At 32.0% G+C, this 23,604-nt stretch overlaps 1 protein-coding gene across 6 annotated transcripts in view; it reads left to right on the top strand.

The window, feature by feature from the left end:
• Bcas3 (BCAS3 microtubule associated cell migration factor) overlaps nt 1–23,604 on the top strand; it is a 582,041-nt gene that overhangs the window by 169,686 nt on the left and 388,751 nt on the right. For all 6 annotated transcript variants that reach the window (XM_076870607.1, XM_076870604.1, XM_076870605.1 and 3 more), the window contains exons 10-13: nt 151–227; nt 3,998–4,081; nt 10,804–10,974; nt 19,654–19,747. In XM_076870607.1, coding sequence (XP_076726722.1) covers nt 151–227; nt 3,998–4,081; nt 10,804–10,974; nt 19,654–19,747 — 426 coding nt within the window. The remainder of the gene's footprint in view (nt 1–150; nt 228–3,997; nt 4,082–10,803; nt 10,975–19,653; nt 19,748–23,604) is intronic.

The following is a 23,604-nucleotide window of genomic DNA, read 5'->3' as shown; positions in this document are numbered from 1 at the left end:
GCTTTTAAAGTAATGACTAGTATTATGGGGATTTATGAGACTTGAAAAAAATATAAGCATTTAATTTTCTGTTTTTCTAGTACCAACATATGATACATCAACATTTAAATTACTAAGAAATTTCTCAACACTGCCATTTGAAATTCTCAGGTTGTTATCCTTGCCCTGGGCCAAATATGAATCCTATTGCTCTTGGGAGTCGCTGGCTTGCTTATGCAGAAAACAAGGTAAGACATGGCCCATGTTTGGGTAATATGTAGTAGACCAAATGTTTTAAGAATTTTCTATATTATATATGCCCTGTTGGTGATTAACAATAACAAATATTTATTTTGATTGTGCAATCAATAATTGGGCTCTTTTAACAATTCATACATGTTTGAAATTGTCATTAAACCAAGACTCAGTACAATCCTTATTTTTTAGGTTTATTTCTATTTAAAGAGCTTTACCATATTAATAAAACACAGCATTGAGATTCCCATAGTAGTAGTGAAAAGATAACCATTTCTGTAAAGCTAGAAGTCAGGAGATGCCCTGTTTCCATTATAACATTGTTATATTGGAAAATACCAACATTGTTATATTGGAAACAGGGCATAGAACAGTTTAATTGACCTTAGACATCCACAACTAGATCTAAACAAGGGTGTAGCCATTTGCTTTAGTAATTAAATCACACAGGCTCATATTTTATTGAATTTTCCAGTTATTTATTAAGTTTACTTACCAAACTTTCATAGTAAAGGAAGATATTAACTTATAGAGTAAGTTTTATTTATGTACAATTGAAAACAAAACAATTCTAAATTTTACATAAGAAAATGTAATATCTTTTGTCATTTAGCACCCTGCATGTGAATATAGAATAAAACCTAAAAAATATTACAGACTTAAAAAGAAGATTAGTATTTTTGTTGGTTGTGTGATGAAAAATTTTCTATAGTATACATGTTATAATTATATATGTTATAAAACATTATTAAGTAGCTACTGATAAAATCAAGATGTAGTGAGTAAAGTAAAAGATGGAAGTCATAGAACTAGTAAATCTCTACCCTCTGGAATGACTGGGTTTTGCTTTGTCACTCAGTCTAGGCTTGAACTCCTAGGCTCAAGTGATCATGCCACTTCAAATCTCCCAAATGCTTGGCATACAGGCATGTTCTCCTAGGCTCAGCTTTAGTCATTTTTTAAACTAGCATGATTATTATTTTGGGTTCAAATGACAAAAGTGCGTCACTGAAAAAGGACAGATGTGTAGCATGTGTCTCCAGATGTGGTGTGTGCTGTGAAAGTACCAAATATTACTTCAGTAGTCTCCTGGCCAGAACTTCATAATCTGAATATAATCAAGAGAAAATATCAGACAAATTCAAAATAATCACTCTTTTAAATTTTTAAAATCATGATTACTTAGTGTACAAATTCAATGTATACCTTGACAAAACTACCATCCTTAATCATTTCGAGTTTCAAATAGTCCCAGAGTTGGACAGTGGGACTGCCTTCAGGCTTGTTCCTATGAAATTATGACATATACTCCTAGTTTTTAAAAATTTGTTTACTTAACTGGCATAAGAATATGTCCAAATTCATATTGTACTTACCCTTCCTCAGCCTTGGAATCTGTTTCTGGCTCTCCTGATTCTTTTTAATGGGCAATATTACTTAGAGAATAAACTTTTTCTAGTAGATGTGTTTGTTGCTACTGGGCTGTCTTTGCTTCTAGGTATTTTCCATCGATGAGTTAGCAAATATGCATGACGTGTGTGTGTGTGTGTGTATGTACAAATACATGCATATGCACATATGTGATTTAGAAATCCCAAGTTCACATTGATATTTGCACTTGGATCTTTCTGGCATTCTCCATTTTATGTTTATATATTCCTTCTTTAGCTTGGTAGACTTGTGCTGATTTCAGCACATTTATTAATTCTATGATATAAAAATAATTACATATTCCTTGCCTACACCACTATAAAAGTTAAGCCAAATAAGAGAAGTTCATGGTATTTTTACTTAATTATGCCTGCTGCCTTTGCTGCCTAAAACTGAAGGTGTACAAATAACTATTTTCATTAATCTTTCTTTCATCCCTCTCTTTTTTCCTGTCTTCATTTTGGTTATGGTATTTTTTGAAATATAGGTGGGTACATTTTTCTTTTTTTATTTATGTGCTCATGTATTTAAAAAAAAATTTTAGTTGTAGATGGACACAATATTTTTATTTAATTATTTTTATGTGGTGCTTAGGATCGAACCCAGGACCTCACGCATGCAAGGCAAGTGCTCTACCACTGAGCTACAATCCCAGCCCCTATGTGCTCATGTATTTTAATACATGTTATATATATTAATTTATATTTCCCTTTCTTTCACAAAAGTGAATGTAGTAGTATATATGCTCTTTGGCATACTAATTTTTTACTTAACAATATTTTCTAGAAATTAATCCACTTGAATGTTTGAATTCTATAGGGAATTCTCATTGATCTTTAATTTTGTTTAATCAAGATATAACTGTACTTTTCAAGTCAAAAGTTTTAGATAAAAATTTATTTGTAGAAATGCTGAGTTGTAATCAAATTGAAAAAGTAAGAATGTTGCTTATTTTTACATATTTGTCCCCAAATATTTTAAATTACCAGAAGCAGGAAACAGAGAATAGCCTTTCCAAAATATTGCCTTTCTATGCTTATGCAGTAGGAGGCAGCAGAGGTATAATTTTCACAATTCTTTGAATGTGTATTTGTGGATGAATTAAGAATCGAGAGAGATTCTTTTTATGAGTTGAAATAATCATTTAAAGATTTTTTTTTTAATTTTATTATTTACATTTGCTAACCACTCACCTTGAAATCTATTCAGTGTAGCAAAGCCGAGATTGCCTAAGCATGATGTTGCATATCAGATATATAAAGGTGTTCCATTCTGTTATAGGAATATTTTTGGAGGAATTTTTAAAAAGTAATGTGAGTTTTTCTGGGACTGTCACTTAGAGCTAGACCACTTGCCTGGCTTGTATGAAGCCCTGGGATCAATCCCCAGCACTGCCCCCTCCTACCCACCTGCAAATGTGAATGATGAAGCAAAATTGTGAATAAAGAATAAAATGATTACATGTTAATCATCACCAAACATCCTGGTTTTAATTGATGCAAAGCATTTTTAGGTTTAGATATTTAGTGAATTCCAAAGGCTTTCAAAAACTTTTGTTATATTGTTGTAATACTCTACTATTATCAGTTTATTTTTTTAATTAAACATACAAAACTGACTGATTTTTTTTTTGTTAAATATGGCAAGTGTAGGACTAGTGAAAATTTAATCCAGGTTAATTGCTTCACATTTTAGAGATTCATACATATCAAAGTAGCAATTCACTTTGAAAACTGGCAGGTTGATTTGTTTATGTCAGGCACGAATGAGGGCATGTCTTTTTTATCCTAATGGTAAAAGCAGTAAGCTCTCTGAAGTGGACCGCTAGTGTATGTGTCATAGTTGATTTATGTACAATTTGTGCTGCTTTTCCACTGACACAATTGAAAATGCAAATATGGCAAAAATCTTTTGTTTATTTTTTATGTTTCCTTTTATAATCTTTGTGGAGAAATTAAGAGGACAAAACATACAATTTGCTAGCATGTCAAATATTTAATGTTAGGAAGTCATGTCTAAATCCTTTGATTATGTTTTTGAGATTTATTTGTAGAAAAGCTGCCAGACTCCAAATCCTATCATTTCAGAGTTTATGAATTCTTAAAGACTATTCCTCTTGTAATTAAAACCGTAGTTGAGCATGAAACTGCCTGAGTGGCACCAGTAGATTATAAAAAGGGGAAAAGTGTCTCAGCAGGGCTTTTAGCTGTTTTGTCTGAAATACACTCATGCAAACATTCCCACCCGCCATCATCATTATGCTCAGTAAATAAGCTCTACCTAATAGCCTTAAACAGCTTCATAGAACTTTTTCTCTCTTTTTTTCCCCCAGTTGATTCGATGTCATCAGTCCCGTGGTGGAGCCTGTGGAGACAACATTCAGTCTTATACTGCCACAGTCATTAGTGCTGCTAAAGTGAGTACCTCACTCTTCTCTAGGAGTAGTGATTATGTGGAGTAATTATCAGGTTTGCTTCTGAAGTGTATTGGCATTGTCCCTTCCATTTTCATTCACATGTGTGGAATAAATTGAAGAAGTAAATCAGAATTTTTTTTCTTTTTCACTCATGAGAATTGATGATTAAATAATTTGGTATTTGATCTTGAAAGGTAAATAAATTTTCTGTTCTAATGATTCTAGGGTTTGTCCTTATCCAATTTAAAATCTTAAAAATCTGTTAGCTGGATTAAAGTCTGGTAACTAATTAATACCACATTTGAAAGAAGCTTTACATGTTTTAAATAGTGACTTCTGCATTCTTTGTCTGCTATTTGTATCCTTCTACCTACACTGATTTCCCTGTGTATCTTTGAACATTTTTGAGTTTTTTTAAGACATAAAAAGAATATAATTCCTTATGAAAACTTGAGGCAATCCTCTGGCACATTCAAAGGTTCTTTCATGTTAAGAGCTATCCCCTTCATGTTTGTCAAATGAGTACTTTTTTGAGTGTTGGAGGGTCAATTTTGATGATGCATGGTAAGCTTTATGCTGATTATAAGATATTCTAATAACCACTATCCTTTTGAATTGTGAAGTAGACAACAAAACAATTCTAATAATAGGGATGACACAGTTAATCTAAATGACAGCATGTAATAGAAAGCACAACTATTCAGAAAAGAACAACAGTGTAAAATAAACCACAGAGAGGGAATCAAAGGTCACACCGTTTTATGTAAAACAAATACAAAAATACTTCAAGATTGATCACAAATGCTTACATGTTGTGTTTAGAATGTGTTCCTTGGTTTGATGAGAGAAACATTACATACTTTTTACTCAGAAGGGAAATAATGAATGAGTCCTTACACTTATAGCATTATGTATTTGTATTTCAAAAATTTTTTGAAGAATGCTCACTTTTCTTCATCCATTTGCAAAAATAATGGTGGCTATTTCAAAGAGTAACCTAAGTTGGCATAGTTAAGCAAGTTATTCCATATTATTCTGTTAGTTTGTAACACGTAACGCTGAAGCCTGTGTTTTAGATTCTTCAGACATATCTGTCTCGCTCACTTGGATCAGAATAGCTTATTATATTAGCATTTTGAGTAATTTTCTGTTATAAAGGGGAGGAAAACTTTTTGGATTTTGTTTGCTATTATTATGTGTTTGTGTGTTTACAAAAAAGAAAAGTGACCTGCTTTGCTCAGTGTTTTCCCTGTGGGTATACTGGATAGAGGTTATGATTAATATGATTTGAAAATAACAGTGTTAGGAACTGTGAGGTACTGTGTTAGGTCTTCTACATTTAGACTGTAAGAATTTATATCTTAAAACAACACTTTAATCTAGTCAATTTCCAATAGGTCATGGGTTGATGAGAATTCATTAATAACTTTGGCAATGTCTACTTTGAATAAAGTAATAATTTATTTTAATTGTTTTTGCCTAATGTTAGTGTTGATTCATGTTGATGGTTATAAATTTACAAAATAAAGGAAAAAATACAGCCATAAACACTAAAGCCCTCCATTTCCTGATAATCATGTTTGTCTATGTATGTCTGTAAATGCACATTTAATTTTTAGAATTGTTTTCCTTACAGTTGTGTATTGTACCCCAATCTGGTAGCTTATAGTTATACCTAACTCAGTTGTCATTAATATTTTTGGAAAATTTTTTTCATATCCATATAATATTTGTTTACTTTGTATTCGAGTCAGAGAACATGGATATTTTAAAACTTCCTTAAAAATATTGTCAAATTATTTTGCTGAAACTCCTACCACAGAGTGATCCTTCATTTTACTTTCACAATTTGAATGTTTTTATGTAGAAAATATTGGATAATTGGCATTCTCTAGGAAGATATGAGATATTACTTGTTGGTAAATTGACCTTCGGAGGAATAAAATTGTTCCAGTTTTGCATAGCACCTTCAGGGAAATGACTTCTTGACATTCTAAATATATTCTTCATTCTGTTGTTGCTACATTATGGGTTGTTGTGTGTTGACTTGTGAAAATTTATCATGTTGTTCAGTAATTACTGTGCTTTTCTGTTTCAGGGAATATAAAATCTATTTTTAAATTCTCACAAAGAGATCTAGAAACCTTCTCTAGAGAATTTTATCTAAGATTTAAGAATAAACAATAACAATATTATAAAGACACTTCCTGAGAATAAGTGTCTTTTGCCTAATTTTGTTTTATGATGCCAGATTACCTTGATAAAGAAAATTGATAGCAGCATTATGAAGTGTGGGGGAGGCACACATGAAATCTCAGCTGTCAGGAAGGCTGAGGCAGGAGAATCCCACGTTTGAGGCTAGTCTCGGCTTTTAGCAAGACCCTGTCTCTAAGTAAAAAATAAAAAGGGCTGGGATGGTGCTCAGTGGTAGAATTGCAGGAAAAAGAAATAATATATAGGAAATTGTGTGAGTCACAGTCAACTTGGAATCATTCTGTAATAAAAGGCTGGTTGATCACTCAGTTGTGAGTATATTCTGCCACATTTAGCAGGACAGAATTATGTGATAATCTTAATAAATGAACAAAAAGTGTTGAACACATATTCCTTGATAAAATGTTTTAGAAAATAGAGATTGTTTCTGTTCTCTGGATTTCCATTTTCTCACTTTATCAAATTCACTTAGGTGCAATAAACCTCGTCATATTAATGTCTATTCTTGATAAGTCTCATGTTTGCCTTTTGGGTCTGTTTCTGTTGCTTTCTCTGCTGGTTCTTATTCATGATGTTGGACTCCTTGTTTATCAGAATTTACTTCAAAAATTTTTGTAAAACTAATTTTGAGTTTGAGATGATAGTGAAGTTCTAGGACTTTGTCAGTTTTGGATCATTTTAATCCAGTTTTGGAAGTTGAGATTATGTTTATTATATAAACAAAGCTCACCTGAATGATTACCATGATTACTTTATCGAACACTAGAAGAGGTTCACTGTTTTGTTGTATATTTCTTACTACCAACATAAAGCATGGAGAGACTCTCCAGGTAGACCCCCTTTGGCAGGCCTTTGATTCTAGGATATGAGGTCTTTATCTTGAAATTACTTCACTGTTAACTCATTTTCTTCACAAGAGTAATCATCACCCTTTTTCTCCTGTCCGATGACAACTTTTTCTGTGGCATCAAAAGGTTATTTACCTCTTTTATTACATAGAAGGATTATTCTGTGTTTAATTTTTTCTCTCATTTTATAATTGTGAGAATAAAATATATTAACTGCATATGCACTTGGAACTCCTTAGAGGCAGTGATCCTTTAAACATTTTCTGAATTTCCAAATAGCATGTAAAAATTAATCTTCATGCTTTTAGATTTCTTACTCTTTGCTTTTTAAAACAGTTTATTTGACTTTCCTTATATATACCAATGAAGAATTTTCTATGGTAGTGATAAAAGAAAAATTTTAATATTAAAATTGTCCAATGAGATTACTTTGATATATTTATAAAATCTTGGTCCATATATTCTAGTTTCCTCATAACTGTCATATTATGATGTTTTAAACCCTGTGTCATCAATTGATTTAATAAAAATGTCTCTGTTTTCTCTTGTTATGTGATGACTTCTTAATGACAACTAACAGTTTTATGAATACAGCACCATAAGCACTAATGGAGAGTGGGGAAAATGATATGGCATGGGAAAGGTTAACGATGACTAGTGACCCTTTGTTATATTTGTTTATGACAGAACAGAATATGTTCCATGCTAATTTGAATTACAGATCATTACGGATTTTCTCACACTTGTGTGAGTTTTGTTCTGTGAGTACTCTTGTAAAACTGATCAGGGATCTAGTGAATTTTTAAATGTGGATCTCTTGCATCATGAAGAGGCTCTACATTTGGCCAAATTAGAGTTCTCTATTCCTGATTGATTGATTGATTGATTGATTTGGTGCTGGGCATGCGAGGCAAGCACTCTACCAACTGACCTATATCCCCAGCCCTAGAGTTCTCTATTCCTAATCTGTGCATAGCCTTCACCATTCTTGAATATATTTGAGGAAATAATCACATACACATACTTTAGCTACTGAAGTCAAGTGGAAAGACAATTTACTGTGAGGCGATTTTGATTTCTAAAGATGGTATGTGAGAATTGTTAAATAACATGATATAGATTAGTTCTGGAAACTAGTGCTGATAGATGTGCATTATTCTAATGTGGAAAACACATTTATCCTAAAAACAAAGGTCTTTACTAATGCAGAAAAAATTTAACACTCCTGCTTCCCCTTCTTCCCACCCTGTTGTTAATTAGCTATGATAAATAGCTAAGTAAATAGCTAATGATACTGTCATATGACAACAAGAATTACAGATTTGATGACTGTTGAAATTTGGATTTAGATTTTTGTCCTCTAAAAGATGACTACATCAATAGTCATAATTCTTTCAAAAAAAATCAAGAACTCGTGTGATATGAGCCTTGAACTACGAAATATACTACTGCTTTTCCCCTTTGTACACCCTTCTCTTGTTTTCTTACGTGAACTTTTATCGTTACCTTGTGGTTTGCTTTGGTACATTACTTTCCACTTTTTATGTGCTCCAGTTCTTTTAGTTTTATTCCTATTCATTGGTATAAGAGCATGAAGTAATAGGCTCAGGGGCAAATGCAGAGGATATACAACCAAAGACTTTAAAACTGAAAGGCATTCCTTTGATAAAGGGATAGCTACCTCTAAGTGGGAGCATCTCCATTAGCATTAATGGAATGAGTACATCAGCTGAGGCATCTCAGAGGTTAATCAGGCTTCCTGGCCAGCTCTTGACATCAATACACTGTGGCGCCTGATTCTCTAGGTCCTTCAGAGGCTTACTCGACAACACTCTAACAGACTTTGTGTAAGTCATTTCTTGTGAATTATTGAAGCAAACGTTTGGTTGCTAATTGAGGAACACTAATGTGTTTCATAATCACTGCAGTTTGAGTTTTTAGCACTAAACAAAACAGTTACAATTGATTTGTGGTTTATTTGTTGTTTTCATTCTGCTGTATGTTATATCTTTTTGCTTGAATTCAGCAGATGGCTTTGCTGCTCATTTTATTTAAGTATTTATTAGGAACACATTATTATGGTTCTTAGTTTTTCCTCTGCCTCTTTCCCCACAAGACATTTGTGTTTTGTATTCATGAGCTGTGAGATCACAAGCAGTTGTAAGTGGGAATAGAGTGCAAGGCAGTATAGGATAGGGTAATGGCTAAAACCACGCTCTGTAGACAAGTAGTCCTTGTTTTGAATTCTGGCTCTGTCATTGGTTAGCTGTTTAAGCTGCCATTTTACTTAAATGTCCTAGGGCAATTTTCTCTTCTATAAAATAAAGAAGTCTATCGAGGTAGTTTATGTTAAGAGCCTGTGGCAATCCCTAGTACATAGTGAAAGTGCTGTGGAATGGAGCTGCAGTCAAGTGAGGCATATACTACTTGGATTTATTGGAAAATTTCTTTGGGAAATTCTTTTCCTTTTTAAATTCTCATATAATTATTGCTTAATCACATTTACACCTTCATAAACAAACTTCTTTGTGTACCATTTATAAATTATAATTTAAAAAATTGTGTGTATAATAATTTATAATTAAAATTTTAGCTATAGTTTATGCCTGAATATAGGTGACGATGTTTTTCCCATAATTATTTTAGAAGAGTTATCTCACTAAAGAATAATTAAAGTGTATTAAAAAATTTGCTCACTACATAAGAATTGTGAAAATGTGCATATATTGTTTAGCATGAAGTTTTTGATTTCTCTTTATGATCTAGGCTGCCTATCCTGGTTCTGATTTTCAAATATTTGTTATTTGCCCTGTTTGTTTGTTTTGGCTTTCTTCCTTTCACATGGAAAAATAATCCTCTTTAAAACTATTTTTATTAATACATCTTATAATCAGAAGATATTTACATACTAGATAAAATATATATACGTTGGCTTTAACTATTTGCTCTGATTGAAGTGGAATTAAAATGCAGTTATGAAACATATTAATTTATCTTTAATTGAAATAGTTGATTAGAAGTACTATGTTGAATTATTTTCTGTTACCAGATAGAAAAGAACCCTCTTAGATAATTTAAAATGATATTTCATTCATCTAGTAATGCTGTGGAGACTATTTTCCACATCACAACTCTTGGCATATAGTATATATATATAACAGCACATTATAGGTTTATTTGAGAAGCATAGTCGCTTTTCACATAATTATTCTACCAGTAACTCAGTCTTTTTCATGGTAGAAAATAGATGTAAAATTAGGTATGTAATATTTCCAGAAAAAAGAATATTACAATTTTTACTTCTTTTATGTCATGTATTTTAAGATGCATACAGTAAAAGGGATGAATAAAAGAAATATTTCTATAAAATACAATTTATATGAAACAGATCTTCAATTATGATCATACTCATTTAGTTATGACTTTATTCCCACTGTGCTGACTTTATTAGATGCCATTCCTTTCAAGTAATACTGATTTTCTAATGAATATTCAACGTGGTGAAAGTCAGATGAAACATCTATGACAGTTTGCTGGTGCAAAACAGATTGTAATAGAATCAATAATTCAATATAAAATAGGATAATTAGTAAAGTTCATATTTCTATTTAGACTCTATATGTTGATGTGTGGTTACATATTTTGCTTTTCATTGTATAGACACTGAAAAGTGGCCTGACGATGGTTGGGAAAGTGGTGACTCAGCTGACAGGCACACTGCCCTCAGGTGTGACAGAAGATGATATTACCATCCACAGTAACTCACGACGGAGTCCTTTGGTCCCAGGCATCATCACAGTCATTGACACTGAAACAGTTGGCGAGGGTCAGGTAAGAACTGTGGGTGTATGATATTTGTGCTACCTGCAGAGATGAGGGCTAAGATCAAGAACAGTCAAAGGATATTTTGCCTAGTAGATTAATAATTTGGAATTTTAGAAATTAAAATTACTTAGATCAGGTGATTTTTTTTCCAAGAAATGATAAGTAGGTAATGTATTAAACCCGTTCAGACATTATTAATGCATCAAACCTAACTATGAAGTTAAGGTTCCAGGAAATTCTCTTGACCTCTGTATCAGGACATTTGTTTGATAAAATAGTAATTTTGTATTTCATTACACTATTCTGTTCCTAATACTTTTTTTTTTTTTACAATGCCATGTCACCCTAATCCTAAAATTAATATATTTCTTTCTAAAGGCATAGGTTTTCACATAAAACAGTTAGCAGGATTTTATGTATCTGGGGGAATTTTAAAAAAAATTAAATAATGATGGTTACAAGTTACATAGTGAATAATATCAACATTTATAACATATTTCATTATAAATATAAAAAACAATACATGACATTTTATAATAGTGCGCCAGAAAATAATAGCTTGTTGTCAAATACTGTTATCTTCGGGTAAAACAGTTATTTTTAAAATCTGGGTTTAGAAACATTTAGAAAGGGTGATTGTTAACTTGGAAACTAATTTATGCTTGCATCTTTATCTTGTTGGTAAGATGTTTCTGGCAAAATGTATGTATTCCTCTCCCTTATCCTCCACTATGTATTCATGAGCTGTTTCCTTTTGTATCATAGCCTTCACTTTGCAAATACATTTCTAAAAGGAAGTTGATTTTTTGTTCTAGTAGTTTGTGATCATTGCTATAACACATAATCTAAAACCAATTTCTGGAATAAGAGTAGAACCGCATTTGTGAAATAAATTTGTTTTGCTTTCATGTAAAATATATATTATGTATACAGAAAAAATGCTTAGAAACTGTGAGTCTTTAAAGTATTATCATTTAATATTGCATGGTCCTTTCAGAAAATCTATTTGCACTATATATGCAGGTACTTATGTTCTAGTTTCTGTTATAAGATTGCTTTCTAGTTCAAGAAAAAGTTAACTTTGCTGCAATTAAAATAAAAAATTTCTTTGAAATTTGGGATTATTAAATTTAGATGTTTATTTTTTAAAAAAAATCTGAACAATAGTAATTTTTCACCCCTTACACTTAACTTTATGGTTAACAAAATGTCATAGGCTTCTTTTTCTTTTTCTTCTTCTTTTTTTAATGAAGTGCTAGGAAACTTTACAGTTGACTATAATGACTTTCTGCGTGTGTGTGTGTGTTTTATCTGGTGTGGATAGACACAGATGTTTTCTTTTTAAATTGGAATTAGACATATAAACCTTTAATGTTTTGAGCATTAATGTAAAAAATTTTCCTTTCATTTTCTGATTCTTAATACCAAGGCCACTCACATATGTTAGGTAATAACAACTATTCAACATTTTCTATGATTCTAAGTCTGTTGAAGAGTGTTAAGTCTATAGTCATTTGAAAGTAATTTCTTTTTCTTCTTGTTCTTCATTACCTTTTTGTGGGTGGGGATGTGGCTTAGTGGTAGAAAGCTCACCTAACTTGTCTTGTACAAAAGCCCTGGGTTTGATCCATAGTACTACCTAAAAAAAAAAAAAAAAAAAAAAAGAAAAAACCCAACAATGGTAACAACAAAAAACAAAATAAAAACTAGCAAACAAAATGTCTACCCCAAATAAAAACAAAAAAAGGAGTTCTTAGCTGAGTGTATTGGCCCAGGCCTCTAATTCCAGCTTCTTGGGAGGCTGAGGAAGGAGGATCACTTGAACCCCCAAACTTAGGGCCAACATAGGAAACATAACTAGACCCTCTCTCTTTAAAAAACAAAACCCCCAAGCAAATAAACAAACAAAACCTTTGTGCCTTGTACTTTTACTGAATAAATTTTGGGGAGGTTAAAAAAAAAGTGTGTGTATTTATTTATATACAAATTCTTGGTTACAGTTTGTGTAAATGGATTATAGCTTGTGAAGTTACAAAAGTTTTCTGTAATGAATGACTAGATAATGCTTGAAACAAATGTTATTTTTTAGGAAGAATCATAGAAGTGTTAAGTTTTAAGAGTTAAAAATCTCAAATGTTCAAAATGATAAATTTTACCTTTTCTATTTTTGTTTGTGAGCTATATTATGACATTCCGAAATTTCTGCTTACTTTAAAAATTACAAGGGAAAAGAAATGGATTTTCTAAATTATATTTTTTCAAACAGCACATTCCTACAGTAAAATACTGTTTTCATTCTTTCATTAATGTGCATCTGTTTTTTGTCAATAAGACATCTTCGTCTCTGATAAATATTACAATTGGAGTACAAGTCAAGGCTGTTTTTAGGTTGTATTTTATTGTATTAAAAAGACTGCAGTAGTCAGTGTCATGGACTTATTGCTTTTACTCCTTCCTATTGATATTTCACCGTAGCTGTGATGTTTTTCCTTTTTCATATATATTTAGAAGCTAAACTGAACAGTACATTGACTTTTGTTGTTTAAATCTATTGAGCCTTTCATAAAGATATTTTTGTGTTCACTGTGGTAATGTATATAGTCTGATTCACTGTCTTTGTATCGATTAATTTGATTTTATGGTGATGGGATTATTGTGTGGTAACTGCATTAAGGAGGAATGGATTTGATTGACTTTGTGTCCATTTTTATCTATGTTACTTTCATGTTTTATTTAAAAGCATTTCTTGACTAAGATAAGTTAAGTGGTATGATTTGTCTTTTACACATTTATATAATTGAAGTTAGCAATGTGGTAAAATCTGTAATTGAAATAAAATGCTTCAGAATGATGACATAAACCTGTTTCTTGCCCTGAAAACAAGTGTCATTTATAATAATTTAATGGTTTTGAAGATATATTTTGTTCTTATGGTGAAGTGAAGGCTTATTCACTTTTTATCAATTAAAGTGCTCTACTTTGTCTAATATAGTCCAGTTAATGTTAGAGGTTCATTGGGCTTAGGTAAATGGTGGGTAAAGATACAGAGATATCTCTGGTATTAATGATTTGATTAATGGTTTGATGTTTTAGGCAAGGTGATGATTTAATGGAGAGGATCCTTTTAGAAGTATATGGTTATTTATATTTACAAATTCTGTAAAAATAAGACTCAAAGAACCTTATTTTAGTTAGAGGTTTTGCCATGGATCATATCTAACGTGTCTTTTGACTGGATGGCTTCTGTCTTCATTATTGCCATCAAATGCGTGCTCAATGCTAATTATAGCTGGGCATAGTGGCATATGCCTGTTATCCCAGTGGCCCGGGAGGTGAGGCAGGAGGATCAGATTGCAGGTGCAAAGCCAGCTCAGTAACTTAGTGAGACCCTTTCTCAAAAAAAAAAAAAAAAAAGGGCTGGGGATGTAGTTCAGAGGTTAAGCTTCTCTGGGTTCAATCCCTGATACCAAAACACAAACAAACAAACAAACAAACAAACAAAAAAACCCTAATTTTCTTAGAAACATACACACACACACACACACACACACACACACAGTGTAGGGTTATAAAATATGATAGGAATGGGATTGTTTTTATTTTGAAATAAATATAGAGATGGAAAAAAATGTAGAAATGACATGAAATCTATATTCACAATTTCATTTGTTATGAGGATTGTAAGTTAAAACTGATACAATTTTTGATAAGCTTAAATATTTATTCATTCATGTATTTATTTATTTTTATGCAGTGTTGAGGATCAAACCCAGTGCCTCACACATGCTAGGCAGGCACTCTGCCACTGAGCTACAGCCCTAGCCCAGATACCATTTTTCACTTATCAGTATCTGAGAAACTCAAAAGCTTGCAAAATATTTTATTTTTATTTGTTAGTTTTGAAATAATCGTAGACACAGTAAGTTGCAGATCTGTCCACATGCTTTTCACCTCACTTCCTCCCACTTTATCTGAATGGTGACATCATCATGTCTTATATCATCATGTCTTACAATATCTTACGTCTCTATAGTGCGGTATCAAAACTGGAAATTGGCAATGGCACATTACTATTAACTAGCTTATAGAGCATTTATTTAGCTTGTTCATTTGTACATAGATCTGGGTGTTTATAATTGTATTTTTGTTTTTATTGTGCTAGGGATTTAACTAGCATCTCTTATATGCCAGGCAAGTCCTGTACACAGTTATATTCCCAGCCCAGTTCTATAAATGTTTATCCCTTGAACAGTTTCATGTAACCACCAGGATAATTAAGATATGAATCTGTTCCATCCATAGTTACCTCTTTGTATTTAAGCCATCCTTCATTCCACCATATCCCTTTCTCCATGAAAACACCATAAGTGTGTTCTCCAACTCTAAAAAGTTTTGTGATTTTTTTAAAAGAATGTTCTATAAATGAAATGTCATATAACATATGACATTTTATTTCTCATGTCATTATTGACATTCTTTAGGGATATTTTTATCTGGCATAGAATTAACAGCTTTCCTACTAGAGAGGGTTTTACTTGAATTGTTTAGAAAGTGAAAACATAAGCATGCCAGTGTTCTCTGTCAAATAGTAAAGTTGATAAGGAATGAGCAGGCACAGTATACCTTCCTGGTAAGCTGAAATTAGAGTTCATCTTGTGGCCAGTTGAAGAACAGAGAGGAAGCTATTGATGAAATATGAACAGAGTCTCAGAGGCATTTGGGCCAGCACTATATAAGCTGGCATGTTGCTATAGTTTGGATATGAGGTATCCCCCAATAGCTCACTTGTGAGACACTGCAACAAGGTTTGGAGGACGAATGATTGGGTTATAGCCTTAACCCATTCAGTGAATAATTCCCTGATAGGATTATCTGAGTGGCTACTGGAGGCAGGTGGGTTGTAGCTGGAGGAGGTGGAAATTGGAGATGGCTATGAGTATATATTTGTATCTGACAGTGGAGACTTCTTCCTCTGCTTTCTGATAATGAGGTGAGCTGCTTTCCTTCTGCCACACTTTCTCCCCATGATGTTCAGCCTCACCTTGAGCCCCGAGGAGTGGAGCTGGCCTTTTATGGACTAAGATCTTTGAAACCGTGAGCCCTCAAATAAACTTTTCCTCCTCTATAATTGTTCTAGTCGGGTCTTTTAGTCACAGCAGTGAAAAAGCTGACTAAAACACATGTGTATTTGGAATCTCAGAAAGACATTAGAAAGGGGCAGAAAAAATATTTGAAGGAAAGAGTATAGATACACATGCTTTTCTTCATTTAATTTCTTTAATATTTGGAGGAGTCCTTAAGGAACTAATCATAAAATTATTTTAGTTGTTAGGACAATAGGTGAAAGTGCAAATGAATAGGGAGTAAATGCAGTTACATTGTAGCAGGCAGGTATATTTTGCTAGAATTCACTCATTGTCAACAGGAAGCAGATGATAGGTTAAGATGCATGTTGTAAACCATTCAACTACCACTAAGAAGTTACTTAAAAAATTAGCAGAGGAATTAAAATATAATACTAAATATTTTTTAAAAAATCAGAGGAACAGTGTCAGTTGTAAATGGAGTCAACTTACAAAGCAGTGTCTGACCAGACCAATGTTAGATTTAAAGACAATATTGTTAGAAAATAAAAGGATGACAAAAGTATATTATGCAAATGATAATAATAAATAGAATTGGAATGGGTATTTAATATCCACCAAAAGACTTCCAGTGAAAAATATAAAAAGGGACTTTTCATAATGATAGATGATCACTATAATACATTTAGTAAAACATTTATGAATATATTGACACCTAAATTAGAACCCCAACAAACATTAATCAAAATCTGACAGATTTGAAAGAAGAAATCACAGTTCAAAATCATAATACTTGACTCTAAATAATTGATAGATGAACCACACATAAAAGTAGTAATGACTCAGAAGATTTGATTAACACTGTTAACCAACTTGACCTAATTACTCTACCTCAAGCCTGTTCTTTTCCAGAATACCTACAACATTATATGATATGACATATGACATATTTTCCTGGCCATAAAATAAATGTGAATTTCTTTAAAAGGATAAAATTATGCAAAATAGGTTTTCTAAGCACAATGGAAATCAATAACATAATTAAATTAAGCAACTCTCCAAGTATTTGGTAAAGAAATGACACATTTGTAAAAAAAACTGATAGGCCAAAATAAGAAGCGTGATGACATTAGAAAGTATTTTGAATTGAATAAAAGTAGAACATACTGAAAATTATGGATGACAGGTATGATATCTCCTGGAGCAAAATTTATAGCTTTAAATACTTATATTAGGAGAGAAAAATTATCTAAAACAAATTATTTTTGCTTTCCTCTTAAGAAATTATACAAAGAAGGGCATATTATAGCCAGTGTGAAAAAAACGAGGCAGCTATCAAAATTTTTATGGAAATAAATCAATGAATAATAAAATATTGGAGAAAATCCGCAATTGTTTTTATTTTGTTTCATTCTTATTTTTTTCCTGTAGTACTTAGCATGGAACCCAGGGGTACGTTCTACCACTATGCTATACCCCCAGCTTTTTGTTTGTTTTTTAGTTTTTAGTTTTGAGACAAGAATTTCACTAAGTTGCCCCGGCTGGCCTCAAACTTTTTTAAAAAATTATTTATTTTTTAGTTATAGGTGGACACAATATCTTTATTTTACTTTATGTTGCTGAGGATCAAACCCAGTACCTCACGCATGTTAGCCGAGCACTGTACCTCTGAGCCACCACCCCAGCCTCTGACCTCAAACTTAATTCTCCTTTGTCAGCTTCCCTGGTTAGCTGGTGTTTTAGGCATTTGCCATAGCTATAGTTGGTTCTTTGAAAAATAACATCATTGATACATTTGTAGCTAGACTGGATTTGAGGTTCTAGCCAGAGCAGTAAGATAAGTAATTTTTAAGGATAAAAATTAGAATTATGACATTTCAGACAATTTTATGTGATAGCTTGTTTTGATGGTTTAATACTATATAAATATAATATATAATACTATACAAATTATAAAGTTAAAATGAGTGGCTTTTATAATATGTAAATTGTATTAGTGTAAAGCTTTCACAAACAAAAGTACTATCCCAATACTTACAGGTTTTTTTGTCCAAATTTGCAAGTAAAGTAACTGATCTGGTCATTTACTGTGTCTTTCAGGGCTTGAATAGTATTTGGTTTATGCTTCCAGCATCTAGCAGGTTATTTGACATGTAATGCTTGACTCTACTAGCAATTTTGAAAGAAAGAAATGAATATTGCCTTGGTAGGACTATTTTTAGTTTGCTGAGAATTGTATTTTCTATGTCTAAATATTGTGATCCAATATATTTTTAATATTTATTTTTTTGATTTAATATATATTTTTTATTTTTATGTGGTGCTGAGGGTCGAACTCAGTGCCCCATGCATGCCAGGCAAGCAGTCTACCACTGAGCCACAACTCCAGCCCTGTGATCCAATATTTTGACAAATTTTTTCCTTGCACATTTGATAGGCAAAAATATTTCTTTTAAAATTGTTGTTCAGTGGGAATGGTGGTGCATGTCTCTAATCCCAGTGACTTGGGGGGCTGAGGCAGGAGTGTCACTAGTTTGAGGCAAGCTTGAACAAGTTAGCGAGGCCCTAAGCAACTTAATGAGACCCTGACTCAAAATAAAAAATAAAAAGAACTCTGGATGACGGGCATAGTGGTGCACACCTGTAATCTCAGCAGCTCAGGAGGTTGAGGCAGGAGGATTATGAGTTTAAAGCCAGCTTTAGCAATTTAGTGAGACCATAAGTAACTCAGTGAGACCCTGTCTCTAAATAAAATACAAAACAGGGCTGGGGATGTGGCTCAGTGGTTGACTGCCCCTGAGTTCAATGCCCAGTACCAAAAAAAAAAAAGGACCGGGGATGTAGCTCAGTGGTAAAGAGCCCCTGGGTTCAATACCCAGTCCAAAAAAATGAAAAATAAAATTATTGTTCAGTGCACTAGTGGTGGGACATATTTTATAGATTGTAAATTATATTTCAATGTATCTATAAAATTAAGGGAAAATAATAAATCACATTGGAGATATAAACCTACCTCTTTTATTGTTTTTGTGCTTTTTTATGTGTTATCTTAGTAGTATAATATTTTCAAAGAACTCCTTGTCCATCTATAAGTAAGTAATAAAGTTGACATTTTAGTACTTTAAAATAAAAAATTTTATTTGGTAATTATTTGGTTTTTGAATTTTACTTAAGCTATATATTTTTTTCTGTTTTCGTTCTATTCTAATATTTAATTCTAATGGAAATTTTTTTTCCAGCAGTCTATAAAGATAAAAAGTATATTTTATGTCCTTGAGTAAAGCTAAATTTGATTATATTTTGTTAAAGACTTGAAATTACTTGATTTTGGCTTTTTGCCCCTTCATGTATAATTGAAGAAATACTTGCCTGTGTCCTTTACACTCAGGTCAACTGTTTTTAGAATATATATGCCTATCTTCTAGGGGCATGTTTTATCTTCTCATTTCTTAAGTGGAATTCTCATATTGATAAGAATAATTTTTCAAAATAGTGGAAGTAAGTTATTTGGTTAGGGATATTGAGATGTAGCTATTTATAGTCTTCAAGCTCAGTTATTGTTTAGAAAATATTAACCTCCTTTTGTCTTTCTTTTCTGAAGGTGCTAGTGAGTGAAGATTCTGACAGTGATGGCATTGTGGCCCACTTTCCTGCCCACGAGAAGCCAGTGTGCTGTATGGCTTTTAATACAAGTGGTAAGTTTTTATTTTGCCATTTATTTCATGAGTTTTCCAACCAAGTATTTTGGAAATGGAAAATACAAAATATGGAATATGACTTTTCTCCATGTTGTCAGTGTATATCAGAAATGTTAGTTGTCCTCAGTATATTGAATGAATGAATTTATTTACAACTTATAACCAGTCAAAGAATAATAGTTTCACTCCCAGTAAAGTGATGATTAAATTGCAGTGGTAGATAAACAGTGTTATTGAGTTGCATTGATTTTTTTCCACATTTTTTTATGGTCCATTATTTAGTTGTACATAATGATTAGATTTTTTGTTACATATTCATACATGGGCACAATATAACAATATAGTTGGCCAATATCATACCCCAAAACTTTCCTCTCCCTTCCCTTATTCTACCCAAGGTTCCCTTTCCTTTACTAATTTCCCTTTGATTTTCATGAGATCTGCCCCATATTTCTTTTCCTTTTTTCCACATATGAGAGAAAACATAGGAGCCTTGATCTTCCGAGTTGCCTTATTTTGCTTGACATAATGGTCTCAAGTTCCATGCATTTTCCTGCAAATGACATGATTTCTTTTTTCTTTATGACTGATTAAAAGTCCATTGTGTATATATATCACATTTTCTTTATCCATTCATCTGTTGATGGACACCTAGGCTGGTTCTGTAGTTTGGCTATTGTGAATTGTGCTGCTATAAACATGGGTATACGTGTATTACTTTAGTATGATGATTTTAGTTCCTTTTTTTTTTTCTTATTTTCTTTTGATACTGGGACTTAAAACCAGAGGGACTTTACAACTCAGCTACATCTACAGTCTCTTTTTTATTTTTTCTTTTGAATTATAGTCTTGATAAATTGCTTAGGGCCTTGCTACATTGCTGAGATTGGTTTTGAATTTGTAAGCCTCTTGGCTCAGACTCCCAGGTTGCTGGCCACCACACCCAGCTAAAGTCTTTAGGATAAATACTGAGGAGTGGTATAGCTGGGTTATATGATGGTTCCATACCGAGTCTTTTGAGGAACCTTCTTACTGATTTTCATAGTGGTTGTACTAATTTACAATCTCACCAATAGTGTAAAAGTGTTTCTTTTTCTCCACATCCTCTCCAGCATTTATTATTGTCAAAATTCTTCATGACTGCCATTTTGACTGGTGGGACATGAAATCTTAGTGTGGTTTTGATTTGCATTTCCCTAATTGCTAATGATATTGAACATTTTTTTATATAATTATTGGCTGTATGTGTTTCTTCTTTTGAGAAGTATCTTAAATTTCGTTTGCCCAGTTATTAATTACGTTATTTGCTTTTTCAGCATTAAGTTTTTTGAGTTCTTTATATATTTTAGATATTAATCCTTTGTCAGAAGAGTAGCTAAAAAAGATCTTCTCCCATTCTGTGGGTTCTCTCTTTACATTCCTAGTTGGTTCCTTGAGTTGCATTGATTTTTGTATTATTATTATGACAAAAGCTTCAGTATTCTAAATCAGAATGTTAATGTATGTTAATGGCATTTTCTTTGTAACTTAAAAGTCTTTTTTTTAAACTTATAAGCTCATTTACTTTTATTTTTCCTATTGTATTGCATATGCTCTTAGTTTTTCTGGTTTTCTAAGGAAATTTGATAAAGACTAGTATTATAGCACTATATGTGGAGTGCCCTGTTACTTTTCATTTTTTATTTTGAAAAGATGGAAAAAATGAAATAAAAAAGTAGTACAACAGTCATACATGTACCAGTACCATCTAGATTCAATAGGTGTTCACATTTATGTTTCTCTGTGTGTGTAAGCACAAGCACATGTGTTTTCCTGAAACTTCCGAACATGTCATATACACTAATATTTCATCCAGTTTCATTTAATCATGCATTTCTTAAAAAGGACTTTTTCCTATATAATCAGTATTATAGCTCAGAAAAATAACACTTTATATTGTCCAATGTAATTCATGATTTAAAATTTCCCAAAAATATTTACTGTAACTACTTCAAACCATGGTCTAAGGTTTGCTCCTTACATTATAGGTCTCTTTAAATTCCTTTTAATATAGCATATAGCTTGTACCTTTTTCTTTTCCTTTCCTTTTTTTTTTTTTTTGGTGGTGCTGGGGATGCAGCCCAGGACCTGTGAATGCTAGCCAAGCAGTCTTTACCACTGAGTTACATCCCTAGCCCCTTTATTTATTTATTTATTTATTTTTGCACTGTCCAAAGCATTTGTGTTATTAAAAATCTGGATTTATCAGAGTTTTTCATTATAATGTTTTGAGAATTCCTGTATTTCTTCTACCAACTGGAAGTTAGTCTAGAAAAGCTTAAAACTATTTAGTCTTCTTTGTTTATTTTTAAACTTCTTAAGAACTTCCATGTCCAACTTTTTATCCCAATAGGAAACATATCAGGTCATGTCCCTATTTCTGTTTCATCGTTTGGAAAAGTTGGTGACCATCAAATGACTACATACATTTGAGATGGGGTTTTTTTTCCTTGTAGAAATTAGCAAGTATTTTATGGAGAGTTATTTTGACCTCAGTTCTAAAACTTTTAAATTAATAGTTCTATTACATTAAAGGTCAAAAAATGATGTTTCTAATTGGATCATATTCCTGCATTTACTTATGCTAGTCTTCTATAAAGAAAGAATTATCTTATCAAGCAGGAATTTACCACAGTTCTCCAATATATTTAGACTGATAAATTCCTTATTTTTTCTTTTTTTTTTAGCTATCAGTTTTTTTTTTTTTTTTTTTTTTAGTAAGCTTGTTAAGCAGTTGGTAATACTTCTAGTTTTGAGAAATGAGGTATTTTTAAAATACTTTGTTTCTAAATAAATGATAAAATTGCTCTTTTGCTTTCATGGCTGATATAGTATTTAAAAATTTATAGTCTTTTCAGATCTTATCCATTTGGTTGATGTATCTGAGGAGCCTACCATTTTTATCTTATCTCTCAGAAATGATCATATCACTTAAAATTGATGGGAAAGATTCTTTATTTTCCCCTTCTTTTTTAAAAATAATGAATGATGGTAAGAGAGTAATATAGAGTACTTTGAATAATATTCGTTCTAATAACTCAATTAGTAATTTTTATGGAGAACAATTTTTTAGTGATTGGTGATCAGTAGGATTGATTTAATTAATAAAGACAAAGATTTATTGAAATTGAACGTTGTGAGAATTCAGTTAAATTTGAAGAAACATTCTCAAAGTTATATGTCACTTATAGCACTCCAGTGGGGGTAACCAGTATGACTTTTTTTTTTTTTTTTTTTGAGAGAGAGAGAGAGAATATATTTTTTTTAATATTTATTTTTTAGTTTTCGGCGGACACAACATCTTTGTTTGTATGTGGTGCTGAGGATCGAAACCGGGCTGCATGCATGCCAGGCGCGCGCGCTACCTCTCCAGCCCCATGACTTATTTTTATATTCATCCATTAGGTCAAATTGCCTTTGTATTAGTGTATATTTCAGATGCCACTTCAAGTGCTTTTGTCATTTGGAGATACATTTTTCCTCTTCATGACTTTGTATTATATGAAGAACATATCATTTAATGTAAAGAATTTCATAGTCATCACTATCATTGTCATTGATTTTCCATTAAAAATTGTTTCATTTTTTTGAATTGCATGTTGCCATCCCGTATTTGTGTTTATATAGAATTGTTAAAAATATTTAGAACTATTTCCCATTTTCCTAGAGTGCTATGTTTAGGAGTATGATATAATTTATTTTGTGATAATTATTTGTTTAAATGCTTCTTTCCTTTATAAACCTCTGTCTTCCTCCCAGTTAGGGATCAGATGTTGTTTATCTTTTTTTTTTTTTTAAGATAGTAAATTATTTAT

This window comes from Callospermophilus lateralis, chromosome 11 (assembly GCF_048772815.1).
Source record: "Callospermophilus lateralis isolate mCalLat2 chromosome 11, mCalLat2.hap1, whole genome shotgun sequence".
Classification (NCBI taxonomy): domain Eukaryota; kingdom Metazoa; phylum Chordata; class Mammalia; order Rodentia; family Sciuridae; genus Callospermophilus; species Callospermophilus lateralis.
Note: the sequence above shows the minus strand (reverse complement) of the source record. Positions and strands in the feature narration are given on the sequence as shown.